Raw genomic sequence first — 25020 nt, forward strand, 5'->3', positions numbered from 1 at the left:
TCTCCACTGTCTGCTCACGGGTTGTGGCCCCACTTGGCATAGGGGACCTCTCCACTCCTGCCTCTGCCTTCCAGACCTCTTGCCTAACCAGGCAGCCCAGCCTGGTTTCACCCTCAAGCCCACCCTACTTAGAGGCAGCATCTGTACCCTCAAAGCAGAGCCTTGCTGACAACCTGCTTTTCCGTGGGGAGGCTGCCTGAGCTGTGGGTTTCAGGAAGACTCTACTAGAGCCTGGCCAGCCTTGGAGCTGGAGATAAGGACCAAGGCACAAGAAGAGCTGAGAATAGAGAGGGATAGAGCCAAGCTCAGGCTAGTCAAAGGTAGAGCCCAGGCTGGGGGCAGCTAGCAAACACCAGGGTCTTGGCCCTCAAGATCTAAGCTGAGAGGAAGTTTATGAAGGAGTCAGTGTTGCAGCTGAGAGTGGGTAGTAGGTCACCACCAAGTGAACATCTTGTGCTTGGGCCTGGTGGTATGAGAGAGAAAGTAATGGGGGTGTCTGAGTCCGGGTACCTGAGGGCAAGGAGTCAAAGAGGAGGCTGATAAAGTTGGGAGGGACCCTGAATCCTGGATGAGGTGGCTGGGGGTAGCTCTGACAGGGGTGGGGGCATTCTTCTGGAGCAGTGAACAGGTGGGCAAGGCAGGGCAGAATAGGGTGGGGCAGTTGCTGTTCGAGTCAAACCTGTTTGCAAGCAAGATCAGCACAGGGCCTGGCAGCCTGGCAGAGAAGGAGGAGTTGAGGAAAGCCTGGTCCCTTTGGCTGGTGCTGTTGTGGCAGATCTGGCCTAGACAGGGCTGAATCACCTGGGATGTGGGAAGAGCTCAAGACCCTGGAATAGTCCAGCTGATAGGCCCCCCTTGCTCATTGGCCATTGATGGCTTTGGACACCACTCTTTCTTGTGCTCTCTAGCTGGCCCACCTAGAGTTAGGGCTCTGGAATGAGATTACTCCTCCCCAATGGTAGCCTTGGGAGGGAAGGACCACCTTGTTCCTCACCCCTACATCAAATCCATCACTGGTCCTCTATATTCTTGAAGGGGAAGGGGGCCCAGAGAGGAAATGTGACACACTGTAGGTCCTACAGTAAGTATGTTTAGGGCCCAGGATGCCAAGCCAAATACATCACAGCCACCAGCAGTCCAATGTCAGGGGAGGGAAAGAGTTTGATGTCGGCCACCAGACTGGAAGCAGAAAAATGCTTATTAGCAAAAGACAGAGATGAACTGAAGTGACTTTATGTACAATCGCCCCAGCTTTACCCCACACACATATTCACATAGACACAGGGTCACTTCCTCCCTACCTGATAAAGCACAGGAAGTGAAGGATGAAGACAGCTTCCAGAATCTCAATCACCCCTCAATCTTCTTCTGCATATCCCTTCGGACACTCTGTGCTGGTCTCCACGACCTAGTGATGACTCAGACAGGGCCCTCCCATCTCGGAGCTCACCATCTGGAACAAGAAAAGATTGTGGCCACTGTGCTAGATTGATGTAATCAGAGTAAACTAGGGGAACACACAGAAGGAAGTGATTGACATAACTGAGTGGTCTGTGCAGTCAGGGAAGGATTTAGAGAACACTTGAGGGAAGTTTTGTAGAGTGACTAAGAGTTCACTAGTCAGACAACAGGACAAAGGACATTTTAGGGAGTGTCAGTGCCAGGAGCAAATGACCTGAGGAGACAGGACTTCTGATGCATTCCAAAGGAAGAAGGAGGCAAGCATGGCCAGAGTGTAGTCAATCCAAGAGGAGAGTGGCTGGTCCTGCAGAGTTGGGTGAAGCAGAATCCTTGGGCCCCTTAAAGAGTTTGGTTTTTATCCTGAGAATGATGGAAAGTCAACGAAGAGCTGCAAGCAGGGAGCAATGCCTAACGATTAAAGAGACTTCTGTGTGAAGACTACATTGCAAGGCAGGTGACACCAGTGTCAGGGAGACCAGCAAGGGGGTGGGAGTGGAAAGAAATGGATGGGTTGGAGGACTATTTGGGACATAGGCTTGGCAGGGCTGCATGAAGGAGAACCTATTGGTCCATCCTTTTGATTCTGCCATTCTGATAAGGCAACACTCGACCAACTCTGCTGTCTCTTAGACTGGCTTAACTATCCCTTGCCTTGCCTGGGAGGCCTCCCAGGCCCACCACACCCAACACACGTACAGGTAGGGTTAGGGGCTTCTTTGGATGCTCTATCCATCCTAGCACTGAGTAAACCTGACCGAATGACACACATGTTCAAAAACATGAATGGATGACACTGATCAAACTGCACTAGACCTTGGTGTTTGAATGTGTCTCCCTGCTCAGCCTGTGAGGTGGCCCTGCTTGCTGACAGGGTGCTCGCTGCTGCTGCTACGCCTTGGGAACCCCGAATCCACCCAGGACGGCCTTCTAGGATGCGAACTTCCCCACTGTGGCCTCACTTTCTTCTTCCCAGCCTCTGGGACTTCCTGCATGATCTCAGCCGCCAGCAACCCTCCCCTGCCCCTCTCCCGCCCCTGTCTGGGATCTCCATCTGTAAAATGGATCTAGGAACAGTAGTTCTCGGCAGAATTAACCCGCAGCATCTGTGGAAGTCATCGGCCTTCCAGATTGCATCGGGCGCGGGCAGGGGCGCAACTAGGCAGCCGGGGCACTTCACGTGGCGAGGCCTCCCAGCGTGGGGCCGCGAGCCTGGAGGAATTTGCCTGGAAGTTTTCCCACCGCAGCAGAGCCTTCTGGGGCTCGCTCCTGACTTGGTGCGGGGAGCCCGGACTTGATTTCTCCAGCAGCCCTGGAGGGCGGAACCGGGAAGGGGAGGGTGGCCCAGGACACTGGCGGGGGAATGTGCGGAATGTGCCAGGCCCATCTACCTACCCCAGGAGAGGGCAGGGGAAAGGGGCTGGCCTAGGGGAGGGGCGAGGGGCGAGGCTCCGGGCGCCGGAGAAAACCTGTTTGTTCTCCCGCGGGCGGAGCCCAGTCCGCGCCTCCTCGCCGCCCTGCAAGTTCCCCGCCGCGCCCAGAGCCCAGCGCCCCGCGCACCGCGTCCGCGCCAGCCGCCTAGCCGGGCCTGGGGGAGAGAGCCGGAGCCCCGCCTCCACCCGACCCTCCACTTGCCCCGCGAGCCGTGCACCTGTGCCAGGTAGGGCTGTCGAGTCGCCGTCGGTGCGGCTGGCAGAGGCGGCAAGGGGCACCGGGCTCCTTGTGCAGTCCGGTGACAGGAACAACTCCAGGCCTCAGTTTCCCCATCCATAATCTTCACCTGCCCCAAGCATACCTTCTGGGCTTTTGCTGGGGAGACAGTGCACCTGGTTTACTGTTTTTCATTGTGAGCGGGGAGACCGACTGACAGAGGCAAAGAAGACTGGCCTGGTTCCTCTGCCCTCACTTTTTCTGTAAGAGAGGGTTTGATTGCTAGGAAATGGCTTGGGTCCAGGGTGCACTGAGGGATTATTGCAGGCCTAAGAATTAGGGAATCTCAGATCAGCTAGCTCACCCTGTGTCTATTTTATAGATGAGAAAACTGACACCCAGAGTAGGGGGCTCACAGGCTACTTGTGATGAGTGTGTGCTGGGCACCAGGCAATCTCCTTGGAGGGCCATGGGGAAGGTAGCTGCTCAGACAGAAGGCGCCGAATCAAGTGTCACTGGGTGTTATCGATGGGATCTGCAGCCAGCGGACTCTGTGGCTGGATTGTTTTGATGGGGGCAGGGGAAGCCAAGAGTCTGTCCTCTTTGGAAAGACAGAGTGATACCTTGCTTCAAAAAGAGACTGAAAGCTCAGTTCCTCCCTCTGTCCATCCTCCTTGCTACTTCCAAGCTGGGGTCATCTGGACAACTCTGTCAGTCCAAGGAGGTAACTTGCCAGGTCACCTGCCACTCAGGGCTGCTGGGGGCTTAGATAAGGTCAGAGGTGGGTGTGCCTGGGTTTTGCAATGCCCAAAGTTCGGTAGGAATTGTGTTCTCACTCAGTCATTTGCACTTAGCCTTGGCATCATGGGAGGCTGTGCAGCTGCATCTCAGGCAACAATCTGTGAACCCTGAGAAAGAGCCCCTCATACCCAGCAGTGGTTGAGGCCTCTGGTAGCCAGACCCAGTCTTGCCTTGGTTTCATGGCCCTTCAGACTTCTGATTTTGGTACCTGGGTGAGGACAAGAAACAGGGTCCCATGAGCTGGTAGGCCTGAACAGTGGGGAGGGTGTCTGGGTTCCCACTCCCTCCTCACCAGCTCACATAAAGGTGTGGAGGAAGTCTGGGGGGAGGGTGTGGTCCTACCTTCCCAGGGCCTCAACTGCCTCATTTGAAAAATCAGGGACAGCTCAGAGGCCCTGCTTGCCACTTAGAAGCAAATGGCCAAGACATAAATGCACACAGACCAAGGGCTAGCTTGCCGACTGGCCTTGGTGCTTGTGCTGTTTGCCTCATCACCTCTGGACCACCCCAGGATGGGCGAAGTGTCACCTGCCCTACCTCCTCCTTCCATCAATTTCCAGCCCCAGCCCTTGTGCCTCGCTGGCTTGGCTTTCAGAAGCCTTGATCTGGCTGGCAGCTCCATACTCAGCTCTAGAGAGCTGGAAGACACCCAGCACAAGGCCAGACGCACAGCAGATGCTCCAGATTTGTTCATTTTAACCTTCTGGCCAGTCACAAGTCAGCAACAGAGGTGGCCAATGACCACATTGTTTGCTGCAGCTCTGAGTGGCATAAGAACAAGGGGCTGTGGGTGCCTGGAGCAAGGAAGCAGCTCTGGCTGCAGGGATCAGGGAAGACTTCCTAGAGGAGGAGGGCTTGGAAGCAGGAGGAGGAGCTCAGCAGCTACCAGGTCAAGGTCCTCATATCCTTTGGGATGACTTGAGCCTGACCTTGCACCCAAAAGACCAAAACCAGTTCTTTCTAAGCTCCTATATGTTCCACCCAGAGCTGAGCAGTGGGAACCTGGAAAAGAAATCATATGCAGACCTGCCCAGGGTGTGACAGTCCGGTTGGGGAGACAGAGACACCACTCAGTAAGGAGCTACCACCTACATTGAAACTGTGTACCTCAGTTCCTTCTCAACTTGAGTCCAGACTCCAGACAGAGCCTCCCACCTGAGGTCAGTGACTCCAGGGGCAGCCATTGCTTCACCTTGGCCTCCTTTAGCCTTGCCTGTGCTTCTTGTGTTTCAACCTAGTGTCCCTGTGGTTTCCTGAGATCTGGCAGGGCAGAGCCTCTGCATCTTCAGCAGTGGGCCGAGGATTTGACCACCCTGAGCATTGTCACCTGAGGATGTCACCTGATCCCTTAGGTGACAACTTTCCTCAGTCACATGCCAAGGAAAGTCCACTGGCTCAATGCACTCAGTAAGCTGGAAGCCATCCTTTCTTTCTCACTCAGCCTCCATGGGTGGCTTATCTCTTTGGTCTGAATCTTGCTTCAAGCCATAGCCTATTGGGTGCCAGCTTATGTGTAATACTAGTTTGTTTTCTGCTTGCTGCTTCCACTGTCAGGCCCTCATGGCATGGGACAAGACCATGGCCCAGGAAGAGGAGAGCGGCAGCCCACACAGTGTTCCTGGCCCTTGGGTTTTTATAGTTGGGACCCACCAAGGACCCTGCATTCATTTCCACTATGCCCGCAGAGAGCTGGCTGGCTAATGTCAAGACAAGGACAGCACAACCAGGGGACCCATGCACTTGAGAGTGATGCCCAAGAGACATTAGCATCATTGCTTCCGTCTACGGCCATACCACCCTGAACGCGCCTGATCTCGTCTGATCTCGGAAGCATCATTGCTTCCAAGGATCAGAGAGCTGGCAGAGGACTCATGAAGTGCAGTGGGGAAGGGAATGGTGGGACAGAGAGGCACATTTATGGCCTAGGGGTGAGTATGGCTGGGAAGTCAAGCTGAGTTCAAAGCCCAGCACATCCACCATCTAGTTGTATAAATCTGAGCACATCACACAGCCTTTGGAGACCTGAGTTTTGTCACCTGTACAGAAGAGAGGCTGAGGCCAGGAGCATGTGCTACACAGCAGCAAGCCACTAGTACCTGACACAGAGGCAGGCAGTCCTCTGACAAGGATGTCGGTTGAGCCAGGACAGCAGTGTCTACCTCCAGAGGTCATGATGGCCAGGGATGAGGTTGGGGCCAGGTTGGGAGGAATGCAGGCGCCCCACTTGAAGAAAAACAGTTGTTTAAAAATCACTGCCAGTCTGCTGATTATGCACATGGCATCAAACTCACACTTAAATGATTTGCCACAGAAAACTTAATTCTTTTGGTCATTTCTGGATGCCTATTAAAATCTGATTTGCTTTCTTTTAAATGTTTTACTGTTTTCAATTTTTATTTTGGATTAACTTAAAAGTCACAGAACAGTTGTAAGAATGGTACAAACCACTCCCTTGATGTCTTATCTGGGTTCCCCACTGTTAATGCTTCTGGTGGTTTTCTTCAGGAAGAGTAAAGTTGACATGGAAACACTTGTATGACAGTAACCTTCCACTAGGGTCAAGAGGTGGACAGGACTCGTGTCAGTTCATTTTCCCAGGGAAAGTGAGGCACAAAGAGGAACTCAATCAACAGTCATTTGAGGATTAAGAATGGAAACACGTTATCATATCATTCAGATATACACGTATGTATTTGGAGAGTGTTTTCTGATCCCTCGCCAGTGGTGGGCACTAGACTACAGGGAAAACTAAGAACTGAGAAGAGCAGGGATGGGGAAGTGGGAGGAGCAGGCCTGGGTGGAGAAGGGACTGGAGATGAAAGGAAAAAAGGCCCTGTGGGTGTCATTCTCAAACTCTAATGTGGGGAGGCAGGAATCTGCAGCTGAAGCACACGTCCTGGAAGGACTACCTGGAAGGTAGTCTACCTGGAAGGTCCTTCCAGACTACCTGGAAGGTAGTCTGAAGGACTACCTTCAGAAACACTGTCTGTGCTCTTCCCATGGAGAGCGTGCTCACTTCCCATTTCAAGAGAGAGTGGAGAACTGGAGCTTCTGATGGTAGCCACTGAGGTGACTGTGGAACTCTGTGGCCACAACCTGGATTAGAGAGGAGACCTGGCCTCTGGAGTGAGTGGTGGACAGTCCCCACACTGCTGCTGGTGGTTGAAGGTGGTCCCTGGCTTTGGCCCCATCCGTGGGCATACCTCAGGCACTCATCTAACCCCCTTGGTCTGGTACCTGTGACTGTTGGCTCAGAATGCCACTTTCTGATGACTAGGTCAGCTATGGAAACAGGCTCAAGGATTCTTCTAATCACAAGAATGAGTATAACCCTGGTGAAAATACTTATATCAAGCAGTACCTGGTTTAGACTGGGAAAAAAATCTGAAAACCAAAAACTAGGACTTGCGTCACCACTTCTGCTCAGTGAGCTCCTATTCACTCTTTCATCTTTCAGGAGCATCCAAGCCCAGGGCACCACCACCCTGGGAAATTCAGTGCTCTGGCAGTACCCTTGAAAGGCTTCTCTAAGCTGTCTGTCTGTATGTCTGTCTGAGCAGCAACCAGCCTGGCATCAACTTTCCATAAATGCTTTTCGAATAATGAAAATATGGTCTCGAAAAGATGATTTCTCTCCCCTGGGTCTCCATATTCTTATCCAAAAAAATGGGAACAATGATAAGAGGTAAGAGTGGAGCTCAGGGGACTCTGGGCCTAGTATGGACAGGAAGATGAGAAAGAAGGGGGCTGGGAGGGAAGGAAGTGGGAGAAAGTTGCCAGGAGTAGAAGGAGGCCTGCCCAAAGCCAGATGTGGTGGGAGATGTGAGTGGGGAGAGGAGGCTGGGCACTACTTTTCCTCTAGAGCCTCACTTGCAATCACCTGTAACTAGGACAAAAGGCATTAGCTTTGGCCAATGGTAGTCAGGGGCAAACGTAGAGGACTTTCCTGTCACTGGTCCTGCTCTGGCAGAGGCTGAATGGGTCATAGTAGTGAAGGTACAGGGATATGCCTGGAGAGGGTGAGTTGGTTGGGGTAAGGGTGGGCTCTGTGATCCTTGAGTCCCTTTCAACCCCCTTGGCTGTCTGTGTACAGATGGGAATAACATCTGTGTCCCTCTAGGATGGGCTTAAAACTGCCCTGGTTCCCAGACTACAGAGACAACTGGGATGTTGGGGTTCAGGGAACAGAGCCAGCCCAGGTACCTCAGGGCTCCATCTCCTGGTATAGCAGGGGAGGTGGAGGCCATGGGAAGAATGAGAATAGCTCATGTAGATGGCTTTGGCAAGGAATTCATTTTGGAGTGAAAGCTCCTGGATCCTGCTAGATCCAGCAATGTTGGCCCTGCCCAGCTCTGGGCTTCCACAGAGACATCTCAGAGGGCTATGCCCAAAAGCCCTCACTGGCCTTTGAGGCCCTACCACCTCTGAAATGGTCCAGTTACCCGAAGCAGTCACTTGTATTTTGCCTGCTAAGAGCTAGAAAATGGGCACAGGAGAGACAGGAGGAATCCCAGCCCCTCAAGAGTGACAGTGGCCAGGTGGCCATGGCTCCCTTTGCCCCGTCAAGGCTCAAGCTCCCCACTGCCTTGGTAGGGAGCTAATCCACCTCAGACATCTGTCTCCTAGGGCCCCTCCAGCACTGACGCCAAGAAGTCTAGATTCTGAGGTATTGGGGGTGGGATAGGGGGAGGTAGAATTCCAGACTTTCATGCAGAAGTCATTTACCTGTAAAGCACATTTACAAATAATCCCCCTATGTGTTTTTTCCATATTATATTTTTCCCTCTGCAACCCAAGTCTCTTCCAGCTCTTTTTTCCATGTGGTGCACCTCCTTCCTGCTGCCCTGTTGGTTGGCCTCCAGGCAGGACCCCTGGGACTGGAGCATCGGGGCAGGTCAAGGTTCTCTGCTCAGCTGCTCACCCCAGCCCCTGGGAGCTGTGTGCTGAGCAACAGATTGCTGGGTCTTGGAGACCCAGCTGCTTAGTCATCTCTCCAGCAGGCTTCTGAAGGGCCCCTTCCACCAGACTGCTGCTGAGACTCTCTCGGTCCCAGGAACCCCTGGAGCAACATCAGCAGCGCGCACAACACCACTCTTGGAGGAGAGCAACCTGCTGCTTGCTGACTGTCCTCTTGCCAGCTGCTGAAAGCAGGAATTGGGATGCCCTCATTCACAAGACTTTCATAAAATGGGACATTCAATCATTCCAACCCTGTTGGCCCAGAGAATCAGGTCAGCTGCCTGAGTGTTGGCTTAGGCCTGTCTGGGTCCAAACTGAAACAGTTTGCCAAGTGCATGCCTTGAAAAAGGACTAGATGAGGGCACCCGAGTAAGGGGTGGAGGTCATGTTCCCTGGTTTGTAGTACCCCCAGTCCTTTCACACTCCACATCATGTCCTTCCTTAGGCCTCAGCACCTTTCATCTTTGGATTCAGGCCTTTCTCAGCCTGGTCTGTGGTGTGCATACCAGCTTATCCTTGCAATTCCTGCTGCAGCCTTCTTGGGGACCCCTGCCCCGCAGCCTGGGCTCTCCCTATGATGATGAGCCTTTGACCTCCAGGGGATGTTCCAAAGGGGAGACAGGACAGGGATGGAATCTCTGAAAAACAGCACTGCATGTCAGCACCAGCCCCTCTGGTGATGAGCAGAGGGGCCACACTGAAGCCCTCATCTTTCCCCCATGACCAGGTACAGCGGTCAGGGAGAACTTTGAGAAAAGGGCTTCATCTTCAGCCAGACAGGGTAAATGACATTTCCAGTGACTTGTTCTGACAGAACCAAGACTTGGACCCCTTGTCTAGTGCTCTTTCCTTTGCACCTGAGTTGGAAGAGACAGCATGGCTATGCAGCTCTATGGCCTGTACCAAGTACTCCACATCTCTGATGGCACCAGTGTGCCCTTTTTATGAGATGACAGTTGATGGGCCCAGCTGGCTTGTCTCTGAGGCCTTCCAAACAAGCAGTTCCTACTGCCTTCTCAGTTTGTTACTGATGCCCCCCCTTCACTGTTGGGGGCTGCCCGGCTGGCTGCAGAACGAGGCTTCACTAAGGAAGGGACAGTCTGAGAGAAGACACCTGCTACCCCTGGGATGGCGGGAGGGGCTATCCAGCAGGTAGGCTCTGACTACCTCAGTATCACCTTCCCTTGGTAACACAGACCACCCCAATCCTGGGACAGCTCATTTCCATGAAAGAGCTTGAGATGGACCCCTCATGGGCATTTACGCACTTTGAAGATAACGGCTTTTGCTTGAAACATACCCAAAGAGGGCCTAGATGTCTATTCTAGAAGGTGGCTCTAAGGCACAAGGAGTTTTGTTTTTAGTCTTTTTCCCAAATTCTGGGGGCAGTGGGTGCTCTTTGTCCAGAGGGAACATTTCCAGTGCAAATGGGTAGGAGCCTCCTCCATGCCCAGAATCCCCCCGTCACCAGGGTAGGTCCCAGCAAGTCAGGTTGTCACACAGGTGAGGAGGAACATGGCCTCAGAGAGTGGCTCTAGCAGCCTGGAGCTTCAGGGTTGTAGAGACCATCTCAGGCTCTCATAGGAGGACAAGAAGGGGTAGGTATGATAGTTGGAGTCCTCCTTGCAGGCTTTGTTTTTCCATGATTTAGTCTTTGACACCCTCATCTAATAGTGGAGAGCCAAGGCCCCATGGGACAAAGGAGTCTCCTTCCACCAAGCCACCTGTCTACTGGCAGTGACCAGCTGAAGGATCAGAACTAGCTGGTGCACATATCTTAGGAACAAGTTGCTGTGAGACAAGGGACTTTTCATCACCTTACTTCTCCCCTCATGATCCAGATGGGAGTGCTTAGGTTTCTGCTGAAGTGATGATGCAGGAGGCCATAGCCTGGAGTTCTGCCTCTGTTAGAACTCCCTGCCTCAGAGCCCCTTGAAAGTGCTCACAGACAGAGGCTCACTAGAATGTGGCCTGAGGTTGGCCTAGCAACTGGCCCCTGCACTGCATAGCCCAAGGCCTTGATGGCTTCATGTAAATATCACTTGCCATATCCATATGTGGTCACTGGGCTTGGCTGCACAAGTTGTGCTCTGAGATGTATATTCTTACCCCATCCCCCTGCGTCCTCATGCTGATTCCACCCATACCTAAGGGATCCGCCCAGAGCTGAGCAGTGGGCTCCGGTTCCAAGAGACAGAATTGTGTGAATTCCTGGATCCCTATTACTCAGGAATGGGGACCCTCAGGTGGCCAGTACACATGGGGAAATGTAGTCAAGTTTCCTCTCAGCCTCCTAGGTGCAGAATGTCACAACTCACCTCTGAGGAAGCCCTGCCCCTTGCTCATCCACCCAGAGTATGTGCACCCATGCTCACTCATAGTGGCCAGCACCCAGCACACACGCATTCAGGCAAGCCCCAACACCCATGCCCTCTGGCTGTGGCTCCTTTGCGTGCAACAATGTTCCACGCTCCTAGGAATCAAGGCTAAAGGAGTCTTTGTTCCCTCCCAGTAGAGAGCTAGGGGGTCCCTGCCTGGCATACAATACCGCCCTATTTCTCTGACACTCGGGATGAGAGAAGGGCAGTCACTGGGCCTGCTGTCTCATTTCACACAAACTCTTGCCACAGATCCAAGGCCTCTGGCCTGGGATCTGGTATGGCTCAACCTGCCTGTACTGGCAGGCCCAGCTGCCTTGCCCCTTCCCTGGTGTGCATCTAGTTGTCTGGAAGAAGCCAACCCTTCCCAGCTGTGCAGGGGAAGCAGAGAAAACATTTCAATCCTGGGGTGGGCTGGCATGAGGGCCCCAGGATGGGGTGACAGAGGTCAGAGAGAGCCATCAGGTCAGTGGCCCTCCATGCCCACACCTATGCCCACCACTGCTTACAGTCTCTGTCCAAGGTGGGCTCTGCACCTCTACATACCTCTCCTCTACAAGGAGATTCCTTGTCTCCTGTGGATCCTTTTTCCTTCCAGGTTAGTGGGAAATGCAGACATTTTTAGTGTAGTGTCACCAAGAATAGGACCGGACTGGGTCCCTGAGGCAGGGGACTATGGAATTTGAAGGCTTCTCTAGGAAATGCCTTCTAGACTGAAGCTCATAATCATTAGGCAAGGGCAAAGACAGAAGCCTGCTTGGAAAAGGAGGTGTGCACAGCTTGGGGAGTCAAGCGGGTTGACTATTCTAGAAAACTTTCTCCAAGTCTTTCAGAGCACGTCCTTGTGGGCTGCAGGGTGCCCCCTCCTGCTGCTGCTTCTCTCTCCATCTTTGTCTCCTCTCTCATCAGCCAAGCATTTGCATCACTGTCTGCAACTCTCCCTTCTCCTACCTCCCCCTCCCCCCTCCCCCCCCCCCCCCGCCTCCTGCTAATCTGCCAACATCAGCTGCTGCATCAACTCCAACTCACTGACCAGGTTTGCTATGGCTCCCCCCCTCTCCCTCATTGGTTCCTTGCTTCTGTCTGTCTAATCAAGACCAGAGGCCCCTTTCTTGGGAGGTTACTGGGCAGCCTTGAGAGACTGCTCAGCAGGGGGGAAGGTGCACTGGGAGCATGCCTATTGGCATTCTGAGGCCATCTGCATCAGTGAGGACCTGTCTCCATCTCCCCCCTGCCTGCCCCAAGAGACATCTGCAGGCTAATGAGGCCAATGAAAGAGGAATAAAGAATAGGGTGAAGGGCCAGGAAAGTGGCTGGGGGTACCCACCTGGTGTCTGAGGTGGCCTGACCTGCCCTGGGACAGGCTGGTGTAGTCTCAGTGTAAGGTCTTGTTCAGAGTTGGCACGGAAAAGGGTACTGCCTAATGGGATTATATCTAATGAGATTCCAAAAGTGTGTCATGAGGGACAGCTGGGTGGAAGGTGGCAGATAAGCTACCCATCCCTTTGGTGGCCCAGGCCAGGCCCCTAAGCAGGGCAACATGGCAATTTCTAAGGAACCAGAAAACTTCTCCCTATCGCAGGGTCAGCAGGGCTACTGCTGTGACTGCTACTGCTGTGCAATCTGTGACTGCAGCTCAGATTCTGGCTGCACCCTCCACCCTCTATAAGTGTTGGAAATGTTGCCTGGGGCCAGCTGCCCAACCTCTCTGGGCTCCTTTGCTCATGGTGAAGCAGGGATGACAGTACACTTACTACCTGCTAGTTGCTGACCTCTTGCTGGGCTTGCACATCCTGATCCCTGGACTGGGCACCTACCTTGTTAGCATGCTCAAGACCCACATCTTGGGGCCCCATAGAAAGGTAGGGCCAACACCCCCATCCTGGTACTCAGGTCTTCTTGCCAATATCCAGGCTCAGAGCACTCCCTTCCCCAGTCTCCTTCTCCCTGGGAACAGTGCTACATAGCCTGGGTGTGGGGCAGGGAGGGAGGTGAGGTGAGAAGGTTGGGTGGGGGAGAGGCCTGAGGATGGGGAGTTGTCTTCAGCACCTGCAAAATGCATTCCTTCTGTCCTGCTGTGCCCCTTGCCTTTGTGAGGGAAGCTAGCCTCCTGCTCCCTGGGGTGTTTCTGCATTGTGCTGCTGGAGCAGCTGCTGCTGTGACCTCCTGACAGATCAGGATGAGGTCAGACCCTAAACATACCACCTGCTTTCCCCCAACTCCAAACTTCTGAGCAAAGAGGATGGAGTCTCCAGAAGGATGTCCTGCATGTGTGCCCAAGGCAAGGGTTGGCAAGGCACAGCAGGCTCCTAGAATCCCAGGGTGTCATCCCCCTGAGCCCCAGGATGTCCACTGGAGGCAGAGAATTTCTGGGACTGCTGCATCTGTACATTCTGCTCACATCCCATCCTTTTAGCAGCTTTTGACATCCAGCCTTAGCTATCCAACCAGCCTCAAGTCCCATTTCGTTTGCTAAAACCACTGTTTAGTATTTACATGTTAGTGATAGAAAAATTGGAAATACAGCAGAGCAAAATATTTTGGTATGTCTTTCAGGTGTCTTTTTTTCATATGCATTTTTGTGTAAATATAATGGCACCATCCTATACATCTCATTTTAAAAGCTGCCTTTCCATACACATGAAGGCTTGTTAAATATCGTATATGTCAGTATCATTTGCAATGGCTGCATAGGATGTGCTTGAATGATGGATAATTATATATTTAAACATGGCTGTTGGGAATTTTTAGGTTATTATCATATTTTCATTATCACACGCAACATAGGCATGGTGCTGCTCTTGTATACTTGGTTCACTTATACAAATTGTTTCCTTAGGAGATGTGGCTGTGAGGAAAACTACTAAATCAACATATTTGCCCTTTCTAAGGCTTTCAAAACATATGGCAATCTGTGCTCCAGAAGATACTTCTATTAACCTGCCCACCAACAGTGTATGAGAGCTGCCCAGGAAATGCCCTTCTGAGTGGTCAACCCCACCCCCCATTCTCCAAAACTGCTCCTGTCTACAGTGAGGGTTTTCCTGGCTGCCATTTAATTGGATGGCTACTCTGCCTTGCTCTCTGAGAATGAAGGGGATGGTGGGTCTGAGCAAAGACCTAGATCTAAGAAAGGGTAGTGAGAAGCATAGTAAGTCAGAACCATGGCCCCTGCCAGCCTCCAAGTCAGCGGCAGGGATTGTCAGTGCAGGCTGTGTGTGAGGGTTGAAGGGTGCTGGACTCTGTCTTCATTAAGGCTGATGGAGCTGGTAGGTCTTACCTGGGAGGACTTGGGTCCACAGTACCATAGCACTAGGTTCAGGGGAAGGGAGAGGCCCCTAGGAAGAAGGGCAGGCAGGACAGTGAGAGCTGAAAGGCCACCATCTAGAGATGCTGAGTCACATGGTCTCTTTGGAGCAGTATCAACATTGGGGTGCAGGGTGGAGAGGAAAGTGGCTAGATCAGGACACTAGACTGGAAAGTTTGCCCCTAGCCTTAGCCTTAGAGGAAAGCCCACAGAAGTTGAGAGAGAAGCCAGGCCAACTGATATTAGAAGCCAATGAGCACTACTGAAAGGAGGTACAGATAAAACCACATAGACTAGGGAGGAGGTCAGAAGTGACTATGGCCTGAATGAGGGTTGGAGTGGGGTGGAGTATGGGGAACAGAGGGGCTAGTGAAATGAAGGGAGAAGCCAGTTCTCCAGCAGAGACCTAAATTCAAACTTTATGTGTCCATCTCTCTGGCTGGCACTCATCACTTTAAAGGCCCCTTGGCCAAAGAGCTACCTTCCTCTTCAGTCCCGTGGAAAGGCTCTACTTTCTGACTTTTTCAGAGATTGTGCCATTAAAAAATGACAATTGACTTCTGAGATGAATCATTGGCTCTAGTCTTTGCCTGAGTTTTCTGACTGGGATCTTAGCTGTAAAGACAAGGCCTGAAGTAGTGTGGGCACCATCCCATCTCTGCCCTCCCTGACTGTGGGCTTTTGTGCATGTCTCTGCCCTTTGGCCTGGGAGTCTCCAGTGGCCCCTATGCCTCTGTCATTCTATATGTGTATGAGTCTCTCCTGATTTTGGCAGTGGTTTATTTGGTTCTGATTAAGCAGAAAACTTCTAGGCAACATGGCCAACAGGTTTATCAAGACGAGACTAATAAGTTTGAAGAAATCTAAAGACTGAGTAGTATGAATGCCTGAGCTGAGGCCCAAAGGAGATGAGGTACTTATCTAAGGTCTCCCAGTCAGACAGCAGCACCAGGACACCAAAGGGCCAAAATCTCAGGAAGTAATTCCATCTGTGTTCCCCACCAAGTAGGGCCAGTTCATGGGTTACTGGGATGGGACAGTTGGGCCTTTGAGAATCACCTATGGAATGTGCTCTTCTCAGTAGAACTCTGACATGGCCTCCCTGGTTCAGAGGCTGGGCATGCAGGGTGCCCATTCACCATGATGAGGTGCTATTCCTGGCACACAATGTGCTCAGGCCTCCTGGGCCACTCATTTGGTGCAGTTTATGGCAATGCCAGCTCTTGCTGACATGGCAAATTTGGTTCACTGTTGGCCCCCTGCCCTGCCCATCCCATTTCAGTGTGACCCTGACCTCCACAGAAACATATGCAGGCCTTGCCAGATGGTGGCAGGGCCCAGCTGCTCAGGCCTGACCCTGGAGGGTCCCAGAGGGTGGCAGACCCCTGAAAGGAAGGCTGCTCTGCCTCAGGATTGTGATGGCAGAGTTAGGCCCCTGCTTCTCATTGTGCCCACTTGCCTGAGCCTCCAACTCTTTTCTTGAGGCCCAAGAGGCTGGTTGTGGCAGTTCAGGGTTGTGACTAGACACATGACATGGGCTTTCCATGTCCCTGCAGCAACTGGCTGGTCCCATCCTGGAGATCTGGCTTCATTACCCCAGGCTCTCCTGAGTCAAATAGGTTTCATGGTACTGTGAAGGTCTCAGAGGTCACCACAGCCGACTTCCCACTGGCCACAGGAAGATAACATGTGGCTGAATGGCAAAGAGAAGGCAAGGAGGGAGAGCAGGCCTAGAAGACAGAGATAGAGAGGAAGAGAAAGCAGAGCATAGAACATACCTGGCTCCCAGGCATAACAGCAAACCCTTACCAGATCGCCATCCTTGCCTGGTCCCTAAGGGTCACTAGGAGTTGGCAGTGGGGCCCCAGGCTTTCCTCACTGGAGATGGAACCAAATTCTGAACCACACAGGACTGCCTATCCCCAGGCCATTCTTTTACTGATTGAGGACTACCTACAGTCCCCTCTCCTAGCGAGAACAGGTTGAGAGTTACTGCTCCTATTCAACTGCCTTGCAATCTTTCCTGTGCCACGTGGTGCCAGGCACTTGCAAGACATTGATCCCCATTCTGTCCCCAGAGCAGTCATGAAGGGTAGACTTTTTAAACCCCCATTTTACAGGAAAGAACACTGAGGCAACCCTTCGAGGTTAGCTGACCAGCCAAGGTCTGTCAGGTAACTACTAAGTACTGAGAGAGATAGTCCAACTTGAAAATGACTGTTGCCCCCAGCCCCAGCCCTTCCTTCTGTCCCTCCTTATGAGTCCACTAGTGCTGACCCCTATGAAGCTGCTGTCTGTGTGGCACTGTGAAGGTTCTCTCTGTGCCACTCTCTCCCCCACACTTGATGGGGTATGGGTTCTGGCCATCAGAGCTCTCTAGGAGGGCTTGTGGTATTCCCTCATCAGCCATGTCTCAAACAGAGCCTGTGGCAACCTATGCCTTGTTTCCCAGGTAAGTGACCCTGAGCAGACATGTGGGTTTGCCATCTAGTGGTGGCAGATCCAGTAAGTGCTCACTTTCTGGCCTCTATCTGCCACCCAGGACTTCACCAGCTCTTGCCTCCCAATGCCCAAAGGACATTATAAATGCATGAAGTGACAGCCATATGCTTGCCTTTGGCCCAGGAGCCCTGTTGAATCAACTGAGAAGTGATTTGCAGAGCAGGCACCATGAGCATCTCAGCTCTTGGAAGCAGCACCAAAGGTGAGGTCCAGGCTCCCTCCTGTCCCAGCCCCGGGCTCTGTATGTAGCTGCCTCTTTCCAGTCTGGCCCTGCCAGGACCCTGAGTGCTGCCTGAGCAGCAGAGCGAGAGAGGCATATTGGGAGGGCTGGAAAGGAAACCCAGGGTCCTGGGGCTGGGTTCCCCTTCTGAAGCTGTGTGGCCTTGCCCCTGCCAGGGAAGCCTCTCACAGCAGGTGAAGCGGAGCGCAGTAATGTACTCAAGCAGATGAAGGTGCGAACCACTCTGAAGGGGGACAAGAGCTGGATCACCAAGCAGGATGAATCAGAGGGCCACACCCTGTAAGTCCAGGAGGCTGGGAGGACCAGCAACAACAGGGTGGGGTGAGGTTGTGATCCATGAGTCTCATCCACCCCTGGAGATGCTGAGGGGCTTCCACTGTTCAGAGCTCAGCCAGGCAATGTGGCCACTGGCCAGCTGGGGAAGTTGGAGCAGGGAAAAGCAATCCAGCTGAGAGCAAGACTTAACCAAAGTCACAGGGCAGGAAAGCCCTGGATGCCATGGTGCACGTGGGCAAGTGCTTGTGGAATGTGGAGACAATCATAGAAGGAGAAGATGGGAATGATGGGCCAAGTTCCTAGGTGCGTGTACTGCACCTTTCTCAGCTGCCTCTAGGATGGAGATCACAAGAGGGCTGATGGGAGGAGGCCTGGGAGCCACTATTTTAGGACCCCTCTTTCTCCAGAGAGCTGCCCTCTGGTCGGAATCGTGCCACATCCTTTTCATCAGCTGGAGAAGTGCCGAAGCCCAGGTAAGAGGTGGTACCAAGATAGCTGGTACCTTAGGGGACAGAAATGGAGCCCAAGCTGAGAAGGGGCATCAGGGTCTGGAGCAAGTCATATCAAATCTACAAGAAAGATAGGCTTTTCTGCTCTGCTCCCTCTTGGGAAAGGGAAAGCAGAAGTCACTAAGTCCATTTTCTTGACTTTCTGTGTGGCCTTTGGGACAACTGCATCCTCCCATCCTGGGCCTCTATGGTTCCACCTGTCAACTGTGATCAAATTTATCATTAAGAATCCCCTTCAGGAAGTAAGACAATGTCTATGAGGTGCTTTGAGAGTCACACATGACTCCCTCTATAGGTAGCCCTGATTACTGAGTACACCTAGTAATTTAATTGGCATTCCAGGGCAGACTCACATGTTTGTGACAACTATCTCCCAAATTTAGGATAACCTATTTTGCCAGCTGGCCAAGGGAATAGTCCTGTCTCTATTTCAAGGACTTTTGCAAAGAAGTGTCCAGGGAGACTCTGAAGCATGGGAACATCCTCCAAGATCTGCAGGAACTGCTCCTGAGACATAAGAGGATGGGGGGCTCAAAAATTCAGGCTTGACCCTTGTTCTACACAGCTGGCATTTGGCAGAGAGTTACATTGCCATGGTATTTCTCAGCTGGCAGTAGAGACAGTGGCAGCAGCTGGAATGGAGTGATCCAAATTCACTACCAGCCCTAGAAGCTGCCTTTGGTAACTGTAGCCTTGCCCATCATCCCTCAATGACTTAGTGCCTGCTACCTGCCAGGTCCTGTATTGAGCACAGTGGAGACAGCCTACTCCTTAGAGAACTGACATCCTAGCAGGAACCATGGGTACTACCTAAGTAGAGAGATGAATGTACAAAAGAGAAGTGCAATTGGCAAGGTTGGCAAGGACCTGAGGACAGTTCAAAAATAGTTTACTCGTAGGGTTGGGTGGGCTTGTTTACTTGGGGGTGTAGTTCTCACCCTGGGATTTGGTTTGTGGGTACATTTGGAAAGCACATCCTGTGACTCAGGGCCCAGAGTATGGGTATCCAAAAGTCTACATAAACTTCAACTCTCATTCTTTCTTACGAGGGTCCAGGGCCAACCAGGGGCCATGGCCTAACCTCCCCAGCACACTGGTACTTCAGCCAGAAGTGCTCATTGTACCATCCTGGCCACTGTGGCTCAGTTTGTTAGAGTGTTGTTCCATAACCAAAACATTGTCAGTTCCATTTCTGGTCAGGGCACGTATCTAGATTGAGAGTTTGGTCCCCAGTCAGGGTGCATAGGGGAAACTACCAATAGATGTTTCTTTCCCTTCCTTTCTCTCTAAAAGCAATGAAAAAATGTCCTTAGGTAAGGATAAAAATGCTCATCGTGGCTAGAAGGGGTGCAAGTGACCTTTCTTGATCCCATCCCAAGTGTTTCTGGAACTTGGTCACCTCCAGGAGGCTGTACCCAGTTAAGTACAGTGTCTGTCAAGATGGAGAACACTGGGGCTCTGTGCTGCCTTTCCTGCCTGCCTACATGAGGTCCCCTTAGACCCATCCTGGAGCTCCAGCCCCAGGCTTTTCTGCTCCTGGACAGAGTCCTTATCTGCTATAGCTTAACCCTGGCTGTTCACACTGTCAGCCCCTGGCTCCCACTTCCACCCCGCCTCCAACTCCTTGCTTCCTTGGTTGCTCCCGAGCAGGAAGGGCCCAGCACATGGAGCCTAATGCTTTCCAGTCACTGATTAAGCCCTGGCCATGTTCTCAGATCCCAAACTTCCCAAAAGACCTGTGATGTGGGTGTCCCAGTAACTGGAGGAGGGAAAGCCTAAAAGGAGGCAGAGAGGAGGGTCAGCTGGTTTTGGCTGGCTCTTGCCTGAGCTCTGCTCCTTAGGCCTTCATGAACCTTCCTGGAAAATGCTGGGGGTGTGGGTGGGGAATAGGTCAGGAGCAGTGGCTTCACCTGCCATGTCCTCAGCCCCAGGTCTCTGACCATGGAGCCTGAGCTGGATCCACTTTGAAAGCAAAAGGTGGCTGAGCGGTCAACAATCCTAGAAGAGCTCTTGCTCAGGGGAGAGCTGGCACCTAGAAAGCCAGGGAGAAGCCAGAATTTGGAGGGGATGCCTCTGTAGCACATGCCTAGCTAGAGACCATCCTTTCCTAGGCACCTGCTGTGAGCCAGGGTCATGCTGGGCTGGGCCCTGAACAATTGGCCACAGGCACTTTTTCTGGGGAACATGAGAGGGACAGGAAGATCAGAGTAGGAACCAGGCTAGGAGCACAGGCTGGTTGGCTGTCTTGGGAAGCCCCCAGTCACTCCTGCTCCTTTTGTTCTGACTGCATTGGGACACCCACCAGCCAAGCTGCTTTGCTGTCATTGGGGACAGGAGAAAGTAGGGCCCTCTAGCAAAGCTTCAACTCAATTCATGCCTTCTTTTTCCTCAGCAGGCCTACGAGCACAAGGGCTTCCACTGGCTATATCATCCGGTAGGTGATGGCAGGACCCTGACTGCCCCCCCCCCGCACCCACCAGCACTTACCCCTGGCTTCTCCCTGGGAGCTTAATGAGCTGCTTCTTCTGGACTCTCTTTTAGGGGAGTGTTCACCAAGCCCGTAGACAGCTCATCCCAGCCCCAGAAGCACTTTCCTAAGGCCAATGGAGCTCCAAAAAGGTGTGTCCATGGGGCTCTGGCCAGCCAGCCAACCAATGGGAAGTTGTGAGGGCCAGGCTCATGGTAGAGAGAGTATTCTGCCTGTCACTGAAGGGGTGGTGGGTGGCAGCTTTGTTCTCCTTTAGGGTAGGAACCTGGAGAGCAACATAGGGGCAACCAGAGGAGATGGGTTGGGGCAGGAGGCAGCTGCACCACAGGTACTGGAAGCCCTCAGGTGGGTGCATGGCCCAGCCCTCTGGCTTCTTGGAGTACCTGGGATACTACTTGGTGACCTTGCCCTTGAGCCAGTCCTGACTTGCAGGAAACTTTGACTTGCTGATTGACTGCAGTGTGCTGTGTGCTTTAAGCCACTTTCCTGGAAGGCTCAGGTGGGATATTGTCAAAACACCTTGTCAGGCTGAATTCAGACCCCATCAGAAAGGCAGGGTCAAAGGGGCTGGGTCTGCCCTTGGCAGGAGGGCTGGCCTGCTCAGGGTGCTGCAGATGTTCTGGGTATCTGGCAGGGCTGATAGCAGAGAAGAAAGGCCACCAGCATTCTCTCATCCACCTACCATGTGCCTTCTGGGTTGTGTGAGCAAATCTGGAGGTAAAAGGGGGCCTGAGGGTGGACAAAGGAAAACTCCTTGCCTCTCTAGCACTGCCAGTGTGGTGACAGCAGCTCCCACTGGGCCTCTCCGCCCCTCCTCCTCTGGCTACAGGATGACCACTGAGGACTACAAGAAGCTGTGAGTATACCATTGCAGACCTAGCTTAGTTCTTTATTGCAAGAGATGAATCCTAACACTGGCCCTCTGAGGGCAGCAGGCTGCTTGCCTCCGAGCACAGTTCAGGGGTGCTAGTCCTATTGGTCAGACATCTCTGTGAGTTCATGTGGTGACCTGGAACCCACCACAGGGTGACAAGCCCCAGAAAGTTGGATGTCCATGCACAATGCGCTTCAGATCTAAAGCAAAGCAGGATCTGTAGGAAGTTTATAGAAGGGGCTGGTGGGTCTAGGGAAAGAGTCGTGGGTCATGGCCCTGGAGCTGCTTCTCCCTGCCTTTTTCCTGAACATGCCTCTGTACCCCTCTGGACTGGGCTTCAGCATGGGCTGGGCCAGGCCAGGCTAGTGCCTGATGATCCTAAGCATGCTGCTGGCCATGACAATCTATTAGTTATGGGCATTTTGTGCCCAAATCTGAGATGCTTTTTGGATATAAATTTTTGGAGTTCCCTCTGGAGTTCACCTCATAGCCCATGTCAAAGGCTCCTTCCTATGTGCCAAGGGAGGAGAGAGAGCTTTGGACAGATTTGTAAGTTGTTCCCGGGGTCCCCATGTCTTCATATCGTTTGTTCTTTGTCACTGTTGTCCAGTGACATGGAGTGGCCAGAGTGTCTTTCTGGAGAAGGAATGAGGCTTGAACTGGGTCTTCGAGGACTGTTAGGGTTGGACCAGGGGGAGAGGGGAGGGCCGGCTCTCAAGGAGAAAGAAGTGGCATGAGCAAAAAAAAGCCCAGAGGCAGTGTCGTTAACATATGTTGGTACTGTTGGAAGTCAGGAAGGCAAGCTGCTTGAAATAGCAGCCTATGAGAGGGAGCAGGGGTAGAGGTTGGGGGAGGGGGAGGCATAATTGCCAACATCCTCAACCTCTCCAACTCTGCATTCCTCAGGGCACCTTACAACGTCAGGCGCAGCTCAGCATCAGGGGCTGCTGAAGAGGAGGATGTGCCCTTCTCTTCTGATGAGCAGAAACGGAGGTAACAGTACCCACCAGGCATCCCATGGGCAGGGCTGGGGCCCAGGTCTGCACAGACTGGTAAAATAGGAATTGTGCCAGTTGGGGTGATGATGTACACAACATTTAGGATATCGTTGCTGACCTGTGAGCTAGAGGAATGGCTGCTGGCAACAGGTGTCATCTCTTGACTTCCAAAACCACCCACATAGCTGGGCCAGCTCAGGGGACCCTTTTATGAACATTCCATGAAGCAGAACCTATGTAACAAGGGTCGAAGGAAAGCCTCATCTGTGGACAGAGGGTGGGAAGGGTTGTGCTTTAGGACTTTATATCAGGTTGTTAAAAAGAGTCCTGAGCAAATTGGACCAAAATAGGTAGTACAGGGTCCCCTCACAAGAGCCCTCTGTGTATGTGCTGTGTGTGCACAATCAGGGTGGGGGGGCGCTGCATGTCTAGGACACAGGGCCAGGTCCAGAGGTTTCACTGTCCCTCACCCCAAATTGAGGCTGGTTGCTTGGGAAGCAGCTAGAACCTAAGGAAATAGAGCTTCCCAGGCTCAGCCTGCCACCACCCCCAATCCCAATGTCTGCTGGCCCCTCTGTAGCTCAGGAAATAGAGCAAAGCCCCCCTGCTGAGGGCCTAGCAGCTGGACAATCCTAAGGGCAGAGTCCACAATGGCAGGTGTCCCCAAGCCTGGAAAGCCACTTGGCATCCACTCTGCCACCAGCTAAATGTCTGATATTGGGCAAGACACTACAACTACCCATACCTCAGTTTCCTCATCTGTAGGTGATACTAGCACCTGCCTCCCTAGGGTATAAGGAATGAGCCAACATGGATTGGCAGTATCCATTGCTCAATAAACAAGGGCTGCCCTTCCCTTGGCCTCTACTTTCCTTTGAATGGTCCTCAGAGCAGAGGCAAAGCTAGCTTTGCACCCTTGCATTGCTGTGGTGGCCCAAGGCATCCTGAGTACCTGTCTATCAGATGTCCCCTTGCCACCACAGGTCAGAAGCTGCCAGCAGTGTGGTAAGGAAGACAGCTGCCCGAGAGCGCTCCTACGTCCTGTCAGCAGCCAAGAAGAGCACCAGGTAAGTTGCACAGCAAGAGACACAACTCAGCCACCAGCTGTCTCCTTATTCTAGAACACTTCCTGTCCCTTCAGGGCTCCAGTATTTCTGTGCCTGGTGAAGGGGGGTGGTGAGTGGGCCCTCTGAGCTGGACCTTCTACAATTCTCAGATGCACTTTCTGGAAAACTGAGGGGTCAGGTGGCTGCCATTAGGACAGGTAAGGTGCTAGCAATGGGAGAGAGGCCCAGGACCCCCTGGGACAGAGTGGTCATGATGTTACCTGTCTACTGCATGGATTATGCCCAACAAATTGCCTTTCTACCTCCTTTACAGCAGCCCTGTCCAGGAGATGCAGGCCCCATTTATTGCAAAGAGGTAAGTGTAAGCAAGAGAAGCCTTAGAAGCCTGCTGCTGGCCATGGAGAAGGCCTCCTTTTGGCAATGGTGTAGTGTGGGCACTGAGGAGAGGGTCATGGGATGGGGTGGGGCCACCATCCCTGGTCAGGGGTAGTTGTAAGGGGCTTGTAGCTTCTGTCTGGAGGCTGGACGAGCACCAGGGTGGCTATGGTGGTACATATGGCCCCAACATCCAGTTCTATGTAGGCAGGAGCCTGGCTGAAAGAACACAGCTTGTGATTGGACACTCCCATTTGCCAGTAGCTAACAGGGCTGGGCCCCTGACAAAAGATAGAGCCATAGTATTTCCAAGGGCCTCTGGGGTTTTGAAATATAAGTAGTTATGGGGGTACATAGGAGTTGTTCCCTTGACCTCCCTCCCATCCTACCAAGAATAGGCTAAACAATGTCTTCACAGGAGTGATCACTGGGATGAGGTCCAGAGATTTGTCATTGGGATCCACTGCCTGGTTGGACAGGCCTTTCAAAGTGACCATGACATTGGAGATGGTCCCTAAAGGGTGAAGAGGGTTTAACAGGGAATGATCAGGATATCAGGACACTCCAGTTGCATGAGGGAGAGGTGTCACCATTAGGTAAGTGAAAAGGACTTCTTCTAAGAGAGGATAATATTTAGGGAAAACCAGTAGGAAATTTCTGGAAAGTTGAATTTTAAGGATATTCCATTGGTTAGACAGGTAAGACTTTCATAATGAGCTGAGGACTAAAAAACAAGGAAAACCCAGTGTGCCAAGTGTTCCAAGTGGAGAGCCCCACTGGTATAATGGCCCAGAGTTGCAAACAGCTTGTGGTACTGGAATACCAGAAAGGCTGATTGGAATACACCCAGCAGAGGGTGGTGGCAGCACGAAGTAAGTGACAGAAAGTTGTTTACTCTTGGTGGCTGTATCAGGTTCCTAGGGCTGCTGTATCGAAGTACCACAAACTGTGTGGCATGAACACCAGAAATGTATTGTCTCCCAGTTCTGGGGGCTAGAAGTTCAAGATCAAGGTGCTGGCATGTTTGATTCCTTCTGGAGGCTCTGAGAGAGAGACTCTCCCATGCCTTTTTTCTACCTTCTTGTGGCCACAGGCAACACTTAGGTATCCTTGGCTTGTAGGTGCATCATTCCAGTC

The 25020-nt window shown here is 52.5% G+C and overlaps 1 protein-coding gene and 1 long non-coding RNA gene across 14 annotated transcripts in view; one reads left to right on the forward strand and one right to left on the reverse strand.

Moving 5' to 3' along the window:
• Window positions 1-1307: 1307 nt before the first annotated feature.
• Window positions 1308-3340, reverse strand: LOC119040355 (uncharacterized). Its single transcript, XR_005080835.2, has 3 exons — window positions 3110-3340; window positions 1676-1849; window positions 1308-1453 (listed from the first exon to the last, which is right to left on the reverse strand). It is a non-coding gene; the product is annotated as an uncharacterized LOC119040355 (long non-coding RNA).
• ZNF185 (zinc finger protein 185 with LIM domain) overlaps window positions 2965-25020 on the forward strand; it is a 53620-nt gene continuing 31564 nt past the window's right edge. For 7 of the 13 annotated variants that reach the window (XM_053670195.1, XM_053670203.1, XM_037133300.2 and 4 more), the window contains exons 1-10: window positions 2965-3118; window positions 17179-17257; window positions 17452-17575; window positions 17980-18045; window positions 20474-20515; window positions 20623-20700; window positions 21336-21425; window positions 22350-22436; window positions 23425-23508; window positions 23822-23863. In XM_053670195.1, the coding sequence (XP_053526170.1) occupies window positions 17224-17257; window positions 17452-17575; window positions 17980-18045; window positions 20474-20515; window positions 20623-20700; window positions 21336-21425; window positions 22350-22436; window positions 23425-23508; window positions 23822-23863 (647 nt within the window). In that variant the 5' untranslated portion in view covers window positions 2965-3118; window positions 17179-17223. Of the gene's footprint in view, window positions 3119-4894; window positions 5070-17095; window positions 17258-17451; window positions 17576-17979; window positions 18046-20473; window positions 20516-20622; window positions 20701-21335; window positions 21426-22349; window positions 22437-23424; window positions 23509-23821; window positions 23864-25020 lie in introns of all 13 variants that reach the window. The other 6 variants (XM_053670197.1, XM_053670198.1, XM_053670196.1 and 3 more) reach the window with 6 other exon arrangements.

The sequence above is a fragment of the Artibeus jamaicensis genome, unplaced genomic scaffold, assembly GCF_021234435.1.
Source record: "Artibeus jamaicensis isolate MK-2021 breed Jamaican fruit bat unplaced genomic scaffold, CSHL_Jam_final contig_554, whole genome shotgun sequence".
NCBI classification, from domain to species: domain Eukaryota; kingdom Metazoa; phylum Chordata; class Mammalia; order Chiroptera; family Phyllostomidae; genus Artibeus; species Artibeus jamaicensis.